The sequence below is a fragment of the Chenopodium album genome, chromosome 20 (genome assembly GCF_948465745.1).
Source record: "Chenopodium album chromosome 20, dcCheAlbu1.1, whole genome shotgun sequence".
NCBI lineage: Eukaryota > Viridiplantae > Streptophyta > Magnoliopsida > Caryophyllales > Amaranthaceae > Chenopodium > Chenopodium album.
Window position 1 is genome coordinate 10,115,278 of NC_137853.1, and position 17,862 is coordinate 10,133,139.

A 17,862-nucleotide genomic window follows, 5' to 3' on the forward strand; every position below is an offset into this window, starting at 1 on the left:
TAAGAAAACACAAACGGAGCATAATACAACACGATAGTGATAACCTATGCATAAATGACTCTAAACCAACGACTAAGAGACTAAGAAGTAACTAAAAAACAATGAAAAATGTGCCCAACAATCCTATACAAATATGATTTATCAAATTCCCCCAAGCTAAACCGTTGCTTGTCCTCAAGCAACACCTTAGACTCAAAACAGACGTACAATAAATATGATTTCCAGGGAACCAGAATAAGACCAACCCAACTCTCGAGCAAGCAATCAAACCAGAGTTATTAAGATCAAAATTTAGCTCGGCGAATAAAACTACCTTACATCATGATTCACAATTGAAACCAAACTTGGCCACAACCCATTTCCCAATCAAGCTAGTCGTCGCCGCACACCTTGCAGATTACGAACATTTTGATGCATAAAAGGGTAATGTAACAACAATAAGAGATTACGTTCACTCAATCATTCAATACACATGCTGATCAAAAGGACTTTTTTTAAAGCTTGTAATGGGGCTAAGGTGAAAAGGTAGGATAAAATTTAGGAAGAAGTGAGCGAAAAGCTAACTTGGGGAGCATAAATATGAAAATGAACATGACCAAATGCAACCGATTGAAATAGCCTTTGCTATTCCACCTAACTTCACAAACATCCTCCAAAATACTAATGGAAGTGAGCAAAATGGGAACAAATGTATCTAAATATCATCTGAAGGCTACCTAGAGAAAAGGGCCTTTATCATACGCAACATGCATAAGTGATAACCAAATTACTAATAGATCTCAAACCGAGGTTACTCAAATAACGGATTGCATCAGTCACACAAACACAAAGTAAGGTGATATAGCAAGAGAATTGGCTAGCTATACTTGATACGGGTTAACCAATCTTACCGCTAACCATTCAATTGATTCACATGATGTAAAGTAGGTAGCATTGTATAGCACAAACCGACTGAATTTTAAACTCATAAATAAGGTCAAAAGAAACTCAAAAGAATCAAGTTTAAGTCCGCACACGGTTCGAAATCACAAGCATAGAAAGAGGACACAAAAATGCAAAAGAGAAAGACTTAGCCAAAACACTAAACTAGGAAAGCAATACACTTTTTTTCGTTATACGTAAACTCCCACTCCTAGTGAATGGTACAAACTGTACAACAATCCTACTAAAGCAAATAAAACTACACTATGAAAGCAATTAAAGATAGACATCCCTCCCCCAAGCTAAATGAAACACAGTGTCCTCACTGTGAAAAATGCATAAAGACAAAAGGGAAGAGGAGAAAAATTGCTCACTGATCAGAAACTGGGCCGGGAGCAGCATCACCGGTAGTAGGAAGGGTTTCCTTTCGTGCAGTAGTGGTGGAAACTGTAGCCGGTTCATCTCCTCGAACTGAGCGGCGTAGGCTCTTGACCTCCTTGAGAAGCTTGACTACATGATCCTTGATGATGTCGAATTTCTTAGATGTCTCCTCTCGAAAAGAGGTGAAAGAATTCAGAATAGCTTGCAATGCCTCCTCTATAGTCAATGAAACATCAGTATTGGCTTGGGAGGAAGTTCCTGCCTCTTTAAGCTCGACATTAGTGACATGTGGTGGTGCTTGGGTGCCAGTCATCTGTGGTAGAGGTTGGGAACCTGACTGAATAGCATCCGCATGGTTTGGAGCGAATAACCATGAATCATCACTGGTTAAATGAGCCTCGGCACGTGGGAGGTAAGAGTAGCGTGTTTTCCGTTGTCCTTTCAAATTTCCCTTTAAGCACCAAACATAACGAGTGTCACTCCCCCTTCTCTCCAACTCAATCCATTCAAAACGTTTCATCGCATCAATATCCAATGACTTATGTTTTGAAACTGGAGTCTTACCCTTAGTCGATAGTCCCAAGGACTTGGCAATGCAAGTAATAAACCCCCCACAGTGGATTTCACTAGACTCGTCACGAACATTGAGAAAAGAGCGAATCAAGAAACTCCCATAATCTATATGACCGTGTTGTTCCAGATCATCACTCATTAAGAACCATAGGTGCCGGAGGTCACTAGTGCATACTTGACTCATGTCTTTCTTAGGATTAATAATTGACGATGACTTGCTATGACTAGCTCGCCAATCTTCCCTATCAGTAATTTCAGACCAAAATTCATCAGCATAAAATAGATCCTCCTCCTTGACGAGACCATCAAGAAAAGTGTTGAAATTGTCCGGATGAATCACTCCGTTTTGTTTCCAACCAAAGACCTCATTTAACCTATTAACTGACATTTTGTGTTTCTCTCCATCAAGTTGAAATTTTATATGCAATTTAGGATAAGTTTTCAAACACCCATGGACTTCAAGAGAAGCCAAAAATTCATATGTCCAGTCTTTATAGGTGTACTCCTCAAAGCTTAGGAATTTCTCCCATGAAGAAGAGGATAAGGCCCATAGAATGCTCCCATGTAAACCTAACTTTTCAGCATCTTTCTTTGAATAAAATAGTGTAGGCTTTACGGGACGGGTAAGGATATTGTCAAATCGGCGCTTATGTGCGGGGTCAAGGAAAGAGGGTTGGCTTTCAGATAGAGGTGGGGGGAATAGGAGTTGGGGAGGCTGATGGTTGAGGGTTTTGGGCAGGGGTTTGTTCTTGGAGATTGGCTTGCTTTGTGGTATTGGTTTAGTGGCGTTTCGTTTGGGATTTGTCCTCCTAGCTGCAGTCATGACTAAAGAATAATCACAGTTTCTGCTGCAAAGTCTTCAACAATTCACCAATTAGAAACACAAACCAGAAAATCACAAGAATAATATTCAAATCAAGTTCAGCAATGCACAACAAGAATCGTCCAAAAATCAATCAAGAATCCATAATCCAGAGTAACAACCCAAGCTAAGGTATATGTCCAAACAAATCACAATTCACAAATAAGTTCAAAGATGGAGAAGAAATTTGATCACAAAACCTTTATGAATTTGTCGATTAGGCCCAAATCTGATGTCAATCCCCTATATAAATGCTAAATAACAAGTCCAAGACTCCAATTTGCTCCAATGTGAATGAAATCAAAAACCCCTATTTCAATTGAAAAAGTTAGGGTTTGCTCAAGAGGTGTGATTTGGGAAAAATAGGTGAATTGGTGGTTAAAGGGTGGCTGAAAGTGGTCGCGCGGCGGCCAAAGGTGACTCGCCGGCGGTGGTTGTGAGGTTCGGAGGTGCGGGCTGCTAGGAGAATGATGGAGCAGTAGGAAGGAGTTGTGGGTTTTTGAGAAGCAGGGGAGTGAAATTATTAGGCTTAAAACATGTGGGCTGCTAATGGGTTGTAAAAGGGGAGCTATAGCTCACTCGTCAAGGAGCTCTCGCTCGGGAATACAGTGGGGTGTAGTAGCACGGAGCTATAGCTCGTTCTTCAAGTGAGCTATCGCTCATTCTGCTGATTCCTCTCGATCTATGCGAGCTGATTCACGAGCTGCCGCTGCTTCGCGCTGCAGGTACAACGTCAACTTCACAGGCTTGTAACTTCTGATTCGTAAGTCGTATATAGGCTTGTGACCTAACTTTGGAAAGCTCTTCAAGTGAAGTTTCCAACCCAACTTGAATCATATCAATCCGACCTCTATAACTGAAGTTATGGCTGAAAGAGTGGACAAAGGTCTATTGTGACAATTTATTTATTTGCATTCTGATTTGCTCTTGCACGAAAAATCACCTTATGAACTTTGTCACTAAACCCCTGTACTTAACATCCATAAACCATCTGAAATCACTCAATAAAATCTTGAACACCACTCTAAAAATCATTAGCATCATTAGTGCACGAAATCAGTGAAATTGTTAAAAAAAAAAACGAATTCAAGTGAATTCAAAAATAGAAAAAGGAACTACGAAAACAACTAAACTAAGCTAAAAATCGGGTTACCTCCCGATAAGCGCTCATTTAGAGTTGTGAGCTCGACTTCTTACCTCAACTTCAAGCATCATTATGTGGGTCGGAGAGATAAATCATCTCCAATCCACCAATAAAAGCACCCTCGGTATATAACTTCAAACGTTGTCCGTTTACCTTAAATTTGGAACCATTTTCACTAGAAACTTCAATAGCTCCATAATCTTTGACCTCAGTAATGGTGAAAGGTCCGGACCACCTAGACTTAAGCTTTCCAGGAAAGAGCCGAAGTCTTGAGTTATAAAGCAACACCTTGTCACCAATCTTGAACTCTCGTTTTTGGATCATCTTATCATGAAACTTCTTCGTTTGCTCTTTGTAGAGCCTATGGTTCCCGTAAGCATCAAGCCGAATCTCGTCTAGCTCGTTCAATTGAAGAAGTCTCGCTTCACCGGCCTTTTCTAGATCTAAATTAATTTCCTTAACGACCCATTGTGAAAGATATTCCATTTCAACCGGTAAATGACAAGCTTTGCCATACACCAACCGATACGGAGTTGTACCTAACGGAGTCTTGTAAGCCGTTCGCAATGCCCACAATGTATCATCCAACTTTAATGACCAATCTTTCCGGGAATTGTTGACAACCTTTTCAAGGATTCTTTTGATTTGTCGATTAGATACCTCAACTTGGCCGCTTGTTTGAGGATGATAGGCCAAGCCAACCTTGTGGGTAACTCCATGTTTCTTGAGAAGAGCCTTAAAAGTTCGTTGATGGAAATGAGAATCACCATCACTAATAACAACTCTTGGGACTCCGAAACGCGGAAAGATGATCTTCTTGAATAACTTCATAACGACCTTAGAGTCATTAGTTGATGACGCAATAGCTTCAACCCACTTAGTGACATAGTCGACAGCAACCAAAATGTACCAATTCCCACAAGAGGAAGGGAATGGTCCCATAAAATCAATGCCCTATACATCAAAAGGCTCGACCTCAAGAATCCCATTTTGCGGCATCTCTTGCCTCTTCGATATATTGCCTGTTCTTTGACACTCATCACATGCATTGCAAAAGATACGGGCATCCTTGAATAATGATGGCCAATAGAAACCACATTGAAGTACTCGATAAGCAGTCGCTGTAGAACCCAGATGTCCACTGGAAGGCAGATTATGACAATGATAAAGGATACCATGAATATCCCAATCTGCTACACATCTCCAAAACATCCCATCGGCACACTTACGATACAAAAATGGATCATCCCAAAAGTACCGCTTAGCATCATGGTAAAACTTCTTGCATTGTTGGTAAGTCAAATCCGGGGGATGTGAACCACCTACACAAAAATTAGCATAGTCAGCATACCATGGAGATGTAGAAGAAACAGAGAATAAATGATCATCAGGGAAAGAGTCATTTATAGGGCTATCCAAAGTAGACTGAAATCTCAATCGAGAGAGATGGTCTGCAACAACATTCTCTACGCCCTTTTTATCTCGAATCTCTAAATCAAACTCTTGGAGGAGCAAAATCCATCGAATGAGCCTCGGTTTAGCTTCTTTTTTCGCTAGGAGATACTTTAGAGCAGCATGGTCAGTGTGGACAATCACTTTCGAACCAATGAGGTAAGTTCGAAACTTGTCAAGAGCATACACAATAGCTAGGAGCTCTTTCTCAGTGGTGGAATAATTCATCTGAGCCTCATCCAAGGTTTTGCTAGCATAGTAGATGGCATGCAAAACCTTATTCTTTCGTTGCCCTAGCACGGCTCCCACAGCATAATCACTCGCATCACACATGATCTCGAATGGTAAATCCCAATCCGGAGGTTATATGATTGGAGCAGTTATCAATGCTTCTTTGATCCCGTTGAAAGACTCCATACAAGCATCAGTAAACTCAAATGTGGCATCCTTAAGCAACAATTGAGTGAGGGGTTTCGCTATTTTTGAAAAATCTTTTATAAGTCGGCGATAAAACCCCGCATGACCAAGAAAACTTTTCACTCCCTTGACATTCACGGGAGGAGGAAGTTTCTCAATCACCTCAATTTTTGCTTTGTCAACTTGGATGCCACGATCAGAAATAAGATGACCAAGTACCACTCCTTCATTGACCATGAAGTGACACTTTTCCCAATTCAAGACCAAATTTACATCAGTACAACGTTTAAGCACCTTAGAAAGATTATGCAAGCACATATCAAAGTCAGAACCATAAACACTGAAATCATCCATAAATAACAGAAAAAATGGCCATCATACACCTTTGAAACGTCGCAGGGGCGTTACACAACCCAAATGGCATTCTGCGATAAGCAAATGTACCATAGGGGCATGTAAACGTTGTCTTCTCTTGATCTTCCGGATGAATGGGAATCTGAAAGAAACCTGAATATCCATCCAAATAACAGAAAAAACTATGTTTTGCTAATCTTTCTAGCATTTGATCTATAAAAGGTAAAGGGAAGTGATCTTTCAAGGTGGCCGTATTCAACCTGCGATAATCGATACACATACGCCAACCTGTGACAACACGAGTAGGAATGAGTTCATTCTTATCATTTTTAACAACTGTTGTCCCCCCTTTCTTGGGAACGACTTGTACCGGGCTCACCCACTTAGAATCTGAGATGGGGTAGATGATGCCCGCGTTAAGAAGTTTCATTACCTCTTTCTTCACCACCTCTTGCATATTAGGATTCAATCGACGTTGTGGTTGGATGCAAGGGCGATGATTCTATTCCAAATTAATTCTATGCATACAAAAATTAGGACTTATCCCTGTAAGATCATCAATGCTATACCCGATTGCCTTTTTATGCATGTGAAGCACAGTCAAAAGCTTAGAAAGTTGGCTATCATCGAGTTTAGCACTAACAATTACAGGGCATTCCTCATTATCATCAAGAAATTCATATTTAAGATGAGAAGGCAAAGGTTTTAACTCTACCTTTTTTTTTACCTGTGACTCAGAAGTAGAACAAATTGTTTCCATTACCTCAAACCCCTCAGTGTTAGGGGCATCCAAGTCACAAATCAAAGAGTCAATCTCTGTATCTCCTTCTCCTTCAGAAACCTCCAAGGTGAGAACAACTTCTAATGGATCATTAGCTAACTCACGAGGCGTATCATCTCTCACAATCTCATCAAGCACATCAATCCTGCAACAAGTATTCTTAAGCATAGGCGACTTCATTGCATTGGTTAGGTTAAAAGTCACTGTATCATCACCAACAGACAAAGTAAGGGACCCAGACTTGACATCAATAACAGCACCTGCAGTACACAAGAAAGGTCTACCTAAAATGATCGGGATATTTCTATCCTCCTCCATATCTAGAACTACAAAGTCAACAGGAATGAAAAATTTCCCAACCCGAACGGGGACATCCTCCAAAATACCTAAAGGGTATTTTATTGAACGATCCGCCATTTGCAAGGTGATTTGTGTGCATTTTAAAGCTCCCATATTCAACCTGTTACAAACAGAAAGAGGCATAACAGACACACTAGCACCTAAGTCACATAAAGCTTTATCAATGAATAATGCACCTACATGACATGGGATGGAAAAACTACCAGGGTCCTTAAGCTTAGGTGGGGATTTATTTTGCAATATAGCACTACACTCTGCAGTTAGAGCGACTGTTTCTACACCACCAAAGTCTTTCTTCTTAGTAATCATTTCCTTTAAAAACTTTGCATACATTGGAACTTGATAGCACTACAAGAAATAGGTCATTTTGCGACGGAAACCTTGCAACGGACTACAATTCCGTCGCAAAAAGGGTTAATTTGCGAGGGAATAAATTCCGTCGCAACTTTGCGACGGAAACAAACTTTTGCGACGGAAATTCCGTCGCAAAGTTTGCGACGGAATTTATTCCCTCGCAAAAGTTTGTTTGCGACGGAAATAATCGTCGCAAAACAATATTAAAAAAAAAAATAAAAAAAACATTTTGCGACGGATTCTGCGACGGAAATTCCGTCGCAAAAAGTTTTTAAATTTTTTTAAAAAAAACTGAAGTTTCGCTGAAGGAGAGAGAAAAAGAAAACGAAGAACAGAAAGAGGAAAGCGTAGAGAGAGATAGAGGAAAGCGTAGAGAGAGAAAGAAAATCCGGCCACTTCACCGCCGCTGTCGCCACCGGAACGACCGGAATCCGGCCACTCACACCTACTAACGCCCACCCCCTCCGTTCACTCCCACTCACGCGCACTCACGCCCACCCACGCCACCCCCTCCGTTCAAGCCCACTCACGCCCCTCCGTTCGCCGGCGGTGTGCAGCCACCACACCACCCTCCTTCCGGCAGCCGGATTTCCGCCACAACACCCTCAAATCCCGGTGAGTATTCCACTATCCCCCTTTGTTTTTGTTTTCAATTTAATTTTAATGTAAACCCTAACTTTTTCTAATTATGTTTTTTAATTTAATTTGTAACTAAATTTTATTATTTAATTACTTGTGTTTAGTGTAGTGTAGTTTAATTTATATTGCAATGTTAGAATTAGTTTAATTTTTAAGATATATTGCAATGTTAGAATTAGTTTAATGTATGTTAGTTTAGTTTAAAATATATGTTAGATTAGTTTATAATGTATGTTATTTTAGTTTAAAATATATGTTAGTTAGTTTATAATGTATGTTAGTTTAGTTTAAAATATATGTTAGATTAGTTTAAAATATATGTTAGATTAGTTTAAAATATATGTTAATTTAAAAATACATGTTAGTGTATGTATGTTTATTTGAATGTGGGTAATTGTGTGTTAATTATATGTGTTTCATCACTTGCTTTAGGACCTAGTGAACCTATATTGCCACTTATAAACAATTTCAAGCCTCAAACTCAAGTAACTATGTTAGTTAGGTGTATTAAGGTCAAAAATAGGTTCATTAGATAACAAATGTGAGAAATAGGCAAGTTAGAACCAAAAACGCCCCATTTTCACCCAATTTTCCTAGTTTTAGGACCTAGTGAACCTATATTGCCACTTATGAACTATTTCAAGCCTCGAACTCAAGTAACTATGTTATTTAGGTGTATTATGGTCAAAAATAAGCTCATTTGATAACAAATGTGAGAAATAGGCAAGTTAGAACCAAAAACGCCCCATTTTCGCCCATTTTTTCTAGTTTTAGGACCTAGTGAACCTATATTGCCACTTATAAACAATTTCAAGCCTCAAACTCAAGTAACTATGTTAGTTAGGTGTATTAAGGTCAAAAATAGGTTCATTAGATAACAAATGTGAGAAATAGACAAGTTAGAACCAAAAACGCCCCATTTTCACCCAATTTTCCTAGTTTTAGGACCTAGTGAACCTATATTGCCACTTATGAACTATATCAAGCCTCAAACTATTGGTTCTCATTCTTTATTTTTATTTCTGCATTGTATATCCTTTGTTTGTTACAGGAGGCGTACCAACACAGACAGGAGGAATCAAGAACCCAGGGTTCCCAACTGTCTGAAAATGAAATTTTCTTTGAGGCGGCTGGTGGTCGTAATAAGAAGGGTCGTGTTAGAGGTCTTGGTGTTGGTGCTGACTTGTACTACGGCACATCTAGGGGACGAGGATCGGGTTCTTCCAGCCAATACGTACCGTCGGTCATAACTCAAATGCAGGAAAACTTCCACAAGGAGTTGAATGAGAGGGTGGAAGCAATTGAGAGCCAGATCGATAGCCGTGTGGCGGAACAGCTCGATGCTCGAGTGGAGGCTCGAGTGGCAGAACGGATGGCTGAAATCGAGAGGAAGAACAAGGAGTTCTTAGAGGAGTTAGCCAGTAGATTTACAGGATTGACCACTCCTTTCACTTGTTCTACGATTCAGCCTCAGATTCGAGACCCCAGGAACGACCCGGGTGGTGGTGGTGGTGGTGGTGCAGGCCAAGGACAGCCAGCTTGTGTTTAGTTAGGTGTCATTTTTCGATTTTTGTATATGGATGACATTGTAGTTTAAAAAATTATATCATGTACCGTACTTGGTAGTTACGGCTACGTGTTGTATATATTTGAATTATGTTAGGGCGTGGACTTTTTGACTGAAATTATTTTAAATGCACGTATTTTATTAAACAGGATTGCATGAATACAGGTTCCAGGAAAACAAAACAAAATACAAAAAAATTAAACAGGATTGCAGGAATACAGGTTCCAGGAAAAAAAAACAAAATACAAAAAAAAAAAAATTAAAATTACAATAACTTTGCGACGGAATGTAATTCCGTCGCAAAATGGAGTATTTTGCGACGGATTATTTTCCGTCGCACACATGCGACGGAAAATAATCCGTCGCAAAAAACTTCATTTTGCGACGGAATTACATTCCGTCGCAAAATTTGTGACGGACTATTCCGTCGCAAAAGAATCCATTTTGCGACGGAAATACATTCCGTCGCAAAATTTGTGACGGAATATTCCGTCGCAAAATGGTTCCTCTTGCTACGGAATTTTCGTCGCAAATGTTGTTTTCAGCTACAACTACCTTTCCGTCGCAAAATCCGTCGCAATTCGTTTTGCGACGGATATTCCGTCACAAAAGGACTGTTTGCTACGAAAGTTCGAGCGACGCCATGCCTGTGACGGAAATCCGTCGCAAAGTCACTTTGCGACGGAATTTTGCCAGTTTGCGACGAATTATTTCCGTCGCAAAACGGCCCTTTTCTTGTTGTGTAGACCAAATCAGTAAAAGGAACAGTTACCTCAAGGTTCTTGACCATAGTCAAGAACTTACCAAATTGTTGATCTACCTTGTTCTTTTGCATCCGATGTGTGAATGGTAGCTTTGGCTCGACAGATGGAGGCACATAACCTTTCCTTTTCTCTTTCTCAGCATCACTTGCTTTAGCTTTCCCATCCTTCGAGGTGGGAACATCATCCAAGGGCTTCTCTGCAACCTCACTATTCTCCTTCTCAAGATTTGCATCATCAGTAGGCATTTGTGGACCTTCATAACTGACACCACTACGAGTAGTGATAGCATTGGTGGTCTCCTTAGGGACCGGTTGTCCTGGTAAGTGGCCAGGTTGCCTTTGGATATTGGTACCTGCGACTTGTGCAATTTGGTTCTCCAAATGCTTTGTCGTGTTTTTCAACTCCTTGATGTTATCTTCAGTATTTTGCTTCATGGTTGTCATCATTCTCATAAGGTCAGACATGGTAGGCTCTTGAGTGCCATGAGGAGGTTGTTGTTGTTGAGGTGGCCTATTGAAACCCGGAGGAGGATGATGAGAGGCCCCTTGTTGATGTAGTGGAGGCCTTGCAATAAATTGCTGAGGTTAAGGGTTGTGAGGCTGTGACCACTATTGCTGAGGTTGTGCCCATTGTTGCTGAGGTTGAGGATTTTGAACATTATTGCTTTTGTATGAAAGGTAAGGATGATTCCTCCAACCTGGATTAAATGTGTTAGAATATGGATCATTTGGTTGCCTTTGTTGAAAGGCATTCACCTGCTCCATCTGATTGGTGTCTTGAGAATTCTGAGCACATTGATATCCAAAGTGACCCTGTATACCACACAATTCACAAAAAAAATGAGTTTGCGAAGGTTGAGAAGACATAGCATTAACAGATAAAAGAGAAGATTCTTGAGTGGCCTGCAATGCTTTAATCTTTGCAGTTAATTGAGCCATTTGAGATGTCAAGAGTGAATAGGCTTCAACTTCCATCTTCCCTTTCTTTGGTCGCGTCCTTGGAGATGAGAAGTGGTTGGCTGCAAGATTTGCAAGAAAATCATACCCTTCCTCAATCGTCTTGTCAAGGAACACACCACCTGCAGCAGAGTCAACAATACATTTAGTCTCGGGTTCTAGTCCGTTATAGAAAATACGAACAAGATTCCACTTCTCAAAATTGTGATGCGGGCATGATATTTGAAGATCTAGGAATCTATCCCATGCTTCCCTAAGAGATTCCCCTGAATCTTGAGAAAATGTTGAAATTTGGTGTCGAATCTTTTCAGTTTTTTCAGGGGGAAAATATTCTTTGAGGAATGCTTGAGAAATCTTGCTCCATTCCGTCTCTTTGACAGTGTTCAACCACTTCTGAGCTCTATCGCGAAGGGAAAATCCGAACAACATCACCTTCAATTGATCTTGAGTGACTCCTTTGTGATGAACAGTGGAACATAACTGTTGAAATCGCTGCAAGTGATTAATTGGCTCGTCAGTAGGATGGCCACTAAACTGATTTTGTTGAACCATACGGAGCAATGCGGGTTTGATTTCGAAGTTCTCTGCAGTGATTTCTGGCATTTTAAGACCCGTTGGAATGCCATCTTGGGATGGTACCCCGAAAGAATTAAGAAACCTATTATCAGTCATCTCCTTTTGTATGTCAGGCTGTGTAGTAGAGCTCTTCTGTGATTGGGTCTTTTTCTGCTTTCCTTTCCCTTTCTTCTTGATTTGCCTAAGGGTCTTTTCCAAGTCCGGATCCGTAGGGATCACTTCACCTGTTCTTTTTGACCTGGGCATAAAACAAAAAGAAAATAAAACAATGAGAATGCCCAGATTGGAACTGAAAGTTCCAATGGGACAATGGAAACAGTTCAAACAATCAAACTAAAACTAATAGAATCTAGCCGTCTCCCCGGCAACTGCGCCAAAAACTTGATAAATAAAAAGTTATACCGCAAGTGCACGGTGTCTGTTGTTAGCAGAGATTTAGCAAATACGGGTCGAATCCCACAGGGAGACAGGTTCTATTAGTTTGCCCAATTATATGAACTATTTCTATAAACGAATAATGATTCGATGATTAAATTAACTAAAGAATGACAATAATGGAAATAAGGTTGTTCTCAGATAAATTAAAGTCTAGGGCATACGTTCGGTCCACCATGCTTATACCAATCCAAGAAATGCAAACAATCCATTAATAAACAAACTAGGTCGAATAATTAAAGCACTTGTTAATCCTACGGTCGGGAATTAACGCTTACGAATTAACATATGTAGTTCGGCCGCTAACATAATCAAATTCGCCAATTGTAATTAAGCCTCTAAAAATATGATCTTTCAATTCTAATTTTTATTAGCTAGATAATCAACTCATGATATTGGCCAATTACATGAATCAAACAATAAAGCACAAATCAATCGGAATTATTCAAACCCTAATTCATAAATTTATAAATAATTAGGCATAATTAATCAAGGTATAAACATGGCTTCCCTCACTTAGCCCTAGAAAACGACTACTCACTCATAATTGAAATAAACAAAACAAAATAGATAAATAAACTAGAATTCATAATTAATAAAATAAAGAACGAAAGATTGAATGAAATACCTCAATGATTGAATTAATGGAGAATAATAAACTAGGGTTTAACAATGGAGAGAAAACAAAGAAACGTTTAATCTAGAAAATAAAGCATAAGGGGCAAAATAAAATCCTCTCAAGTATTTATATTATTGCCTCATCCTAAACAAAATAAATAAATAAATAAATAAGCTATAATGCTATTGGATGATAATTGATGACGTGGCACGACACTCGACCTGATTACGTCAAACGACCAAGAAAAGTTGGAGCAGCAACGAGCTATAGCTCTCTGACGAGCGAGCTATCGCTCTTCGTCGAATGTAGCTACTGCCTTGGAGAGCTAGCTGGCGAGCTATAGCTCGCATAAGACTTTGCGTATGGCATTGATGAGCTAATAGGCGAGCTAGCTTGCGAACGATAGCTTGGAGCTTCTTTGGCTTGCTGTCTTACTGAGCTAGTACTCGAGCTATAGCTCGATGCAAGAATGCTTAGCAACTCAAATTGTCAATGCACCAAAGGCCTACAACGATCTCATACTTGCAACAAGAGCTACGAAACAACTCCGATTTGCTTCAAGGAATCTACATACATATATAAGCACAAGGTCAATGAATCATCGGCCTCAAATCAACATCCCTCCATCCAATGACAAATGCCGAATTCTTCCGAGAGCGTCCAAATAGCTATGAGAACTACCTGAAACATTAAGAAAACACAAACGAAGCATAATACAACACGATAGTGATAACCTATGCATAAATGACTCTAAACCAACGACTAAGAGACTAAGAAGTAACTAAAAAACAATGAAAAATGTGCCCAACAATCCTATACAAATATGATTTATCAAGGAAACAAAGAAAAGGTGGATTCTGTAGAAGCGGTAACTTTTGTGAAATATATATCTGCCAATTTCTTCATGAGTTTAGGGGCAGCGACCTCACTAGGATTACTTAAAATGTTAGACTCCACCGTTCCATAAAACAGACCCAACACATCCTCAAAGGCTCGACCAAGACCAACGATACCAGTACGACGCAGAAGTTGTGTCTGCAACCCAGCAGACTGCAACCGAGAAGCAAGAAAAGCATAATGACGAACATCACATGCGGAAACCAAGCCCTCCAAACGCAAATGGTAAGGTGGCAAGCCGCCACTGCCAATCACCAAACCCGGGCCCCGAAGCAGTAACAATACGCTCCAAGGAAGATCGAAGAGCCTCGTCAAAAATGCGCTGAGCCGCCGCGAAAGCACCTGGAGGACAAGTACGCAAGGCAAAGTAGAGTTTAGAAACTCCAGTACATGCCCTAAGTAACAACAGCTCACACTAAGGATCATCCAACATAGCAACCTTATCCATAAGCGCAATGGTCTTGGTAACCCTCTGCATCACAAGCTCACCACTAAAACCAGAATCAGAACTAACGGGACCACCAAGCAACTTAACACCACGCAAAGGTCGAGCAATATTAGGTGGAAAAACACCCACAAGCCTACTTCGAGGGTCTTATTATTATTACTATTATTATTATTATTATTACTATTATTATTATTGGGAAAATACAAGTTAATCTGCCAGATAAACGAATTTTTGTTAATCTGATGGCATTTTTGTAAATATATTGAAAAAGCAGGGTAATTTATTAAGTACTGTACACGTACTGTTGAATTACTGTTTGCTTTTTTGCTTACTGTTTGGTGAGGAAATTACACATGTACCCCTCAACTAGTACATGAAAAGACGCATATACCCTCCACTGCTACTTAAAAAGACCTAAATACCCTTAGATAAACGAAATTCGTTAATTTTGGGGAATTGACTGGGGTCGGCTCATTATTACTATCTCATTATTATTATAATCATTAAATATTATTATTAAATATCAATTATTATTATTATAATTATTATTGTTATTAAATATTTTAATTATTATTATTATTATTATTATTAAAAATTAATAATTTTTATTATCTTTAATTATTAGTTATTATTTTAAATATTAATTTTTATTGTATAAAATCAATTATTATTATTACTGTTATTATTATTATTACTATTATTATTAATTATTAATTATTATTATTAATGTTATAATTATTGATTATTATTATTATTAAATATTAAATATTATTATAATTAAATATTAATTTTAATATTATTATTATTAAATATTTATTATTTATTATTATTATTAATTATTTATTATTATTATTATTATAATTCAATATTAAGTATTATTTTTAAGTAGAGTAGAACAGAGCATGGTAGAGCATATTGAAGCAAAGCAGAGCATATTACAACAGGGCAGAGCAGATTATAGCAGAGCAGAGTAGAGCAGAGAAGCTCTAAAGAATAGGGCCGCTGTATATGTTAACCTTCGCTTACGAATAATCAATTAGCTAAATTTACCATAATAGCAAAAGACCCAGGCTAAAGCCTAAAAGCACAACATAAATGCATCATTTGACCAACACACATGCCGAGACGTTTGACCATAATTAACTTTGATTGTCTATTAGTAAATATTGTAACAATATTAAACTATGAAAATATACGTTGTGTCTAATATAATGAAATATAAATTATATAATAACATTTAATATATTAAATAATTTAAATCCTAATATCTGAAGATTATTTTTAGTTCTGTAAAAATAAGATAATTTTTTAATTTTTTTATATAATTTAATCCTAATAAATTAGTATTCACTGTTAATATTTTTAAGTCTCATTATTCGTCACTTTTGTTTAGGTGGTGGGTGAATTTTTTAAATCTAAAATAAAATATAAATCTATTTTTTTTATAATTTGAAATAATACATTTATTATGTGACTCCCTAAAAACTCTTAAAAATGCCTCTTTTATTTATATAATATTTAATTAGACAATTTGTGTTCGAGTGATGCCCAATTTGTTGATAAAATTTTAGGGTAAACTTTTTAGCTTGAATGTTAAATACGGTACTATATAATCCCTTTTGATAATAAATGCAGAATATTTAGAAATATTATATCTTATTGCTTATGTGGAGTAGTGTACTTTTTGTAGTTTTGTTTATTGTAAATGGATATCTATATTATTATTAACTTGATTTTTTTTATATAAAACTTAAATATTTTTTACTAAACTACTGAAAGTATGTTTACCAACCTAAAATTTTTTTTTCTGATTAAAATTTATTTTTACTGATTTTTTTGTTATTTTTAATATTAAATATATTATAAATGGATTGTATTTTGAAGAATTTTCTAAAACGATTATTACGATGGAAAAATAATCGAGTTATAGGATAATTATTAAAATTTATCATTAATTTTGTGTAGATATGAAATATTAAATAAATATTGATTATATAACTCTATATTACTTTTTTTTTAAAAAAAAATCTATTCAAAATTCATTCACTTAGGGTCTGTTCTGATTGACTGAGGTGAACTGAACTGAACTTATTGTAGCTGAACTAAACTGAACATTTTATGAGAGAAGGAAATTAGGATAAGAACTGAAATGAAAATAAGCTAAAGAGAACAAACCCTTAGCATCATATGTAATAAGGGGAGAAAAAATATGCTCAAAGTGGGAGTCGAACTTGAGACCTCTCTCACCATACAAAGCTCATACTACCAACTGACCTATCATTGACAATATTATATATGTCGTATAATGTAAACATCTGCTATTTATAGTTTCTCTTGGGGGCTAGATTAGATAATACATACTTCCTCCGTTTCTTAATACTTGCAACACACCCTTTTTTACGGTATTTTAAAAAAGTGGGTCTCATGTGATTTAAAACACCTAAAACGGAGGGGAGAGATTATTAAGAGTATAATTTAATGGGCCATGATATTATAATGAGGGGTCATTGTACAACTTTTGACATAAAATACTTTTCAATTATAGTGTGTTGTAACTATTGTGACATTTTCATTTTAGAGAAGTGTTTAAAAAAAAAAAAAAAAAAAAAAAAGTATATCATAAGTTGGGCCATGGGAGACCGGATCTCCACCAGCCTCCCGTGGCTTCGCCCATGACTGGAAGTCTGAAATACCAACTGTCGTTGTCTTTGCAAGATCCAATTTTATTTATTTAGTAATATAATATGATATGATTTATCTTCTATTATTGGACTAGCTCCAAAAACCAACATAAAAGATCATGTTCATAAAATTGAATTGCCTTCTCATGCATGGAAGCTTCTTTGAAACTTCATTGTTGTCATATCAACATATAACTGCAAATCTATATATATTTTCCGTATATTTAGAAACTTCATCTTTTGAAACATATTATATAGTAATTTGCAAGGTGACACAATTTCTGAAATTTATACGGCTCAAGAAAACAAAGCATATCATCGTCAAATTTTATACGCCAATTATATGATTTACTATAAGTGGAATATAAGCACATCAATCTTGTTAGCTGTTTTAGTTGCTAGTTGCCACACGCACTAATTGAGGGCTTCTTGGAAATTGCTAGTTCTATGTTTGTTGTAATCGTACACTTGTCCGTGCGACTATGACATTATTTATTTTGTATTATTTGCACATAGAGTAAAAAAGTGATATCGTCAATAGCAAATAGTTGAGTTTTTATTATTTTGCATGCACTATTGATAGTTGAGATTATTTTAAACTAATTTTTCTTCATTATATGACATATATCATATAATTTTGAAAAACAAACAAACATAAAAAGAAAATTACAGCGTTGCCAA

General features: G+C 37.4%; 1 protein-coding gene and 1 non-coding gene across 2 annotated transcripts; one reads left to right on the top strand and one right to left on the bottom strand.

The window, feature by feature from the left end:
• Positions 1 to 6,606: 6,606 nt before the first annotated feature.
• Positions 6,607 to 11,033, bottom strand: LOC145596772 (uncharacterized). Its single transcript, XM_081652972.1, has 2 exons — positions 10,578 to 11,033; positions 6,607 to 7,593 (listed from the first exon to the last, which is right to left on the bottom strand). Exons 1-2 carry the CDS (start codon positions 11,031 to 11,033, stop codon positions 6,607 to 6,609), a joined length of 1,443 nt encoding a protein of 480 aa, XP_081509098.1.
• A 691-nt stretch (positions 11,034 to 11,724) lies between these two features.
• Positions 11,725 to 11,830, top strand: LOC145599909 (small nucleolar RNA R71). The gene has a single exon (XR_014104156.1). It is a non-coding gene; the product is annotated as a small nucleolar RNA R71 (small nucleolar RNA).
• The last annotated feature ends 6,032 nt before the right edge of the window (positions 11,831 to 17,862 follow it).

Excerpts from the sequence above, each read along its gene's own strand:
- LOC145596772 (XM_081652972.1), bottom strand. The coding sequence starts at position 11,033 with ATGTCTGACCTTATGAGAATGATGACAACCATGAAGCAAAATACTGAA. Across the intron at positions 7,594-10,577 it reads CTATGGTCAAGAACCTTGAG|TGCTATCAAGTTCCAATGTA; the intron begins GTAACTGTTCCT and ends TATTTCTTGTAG.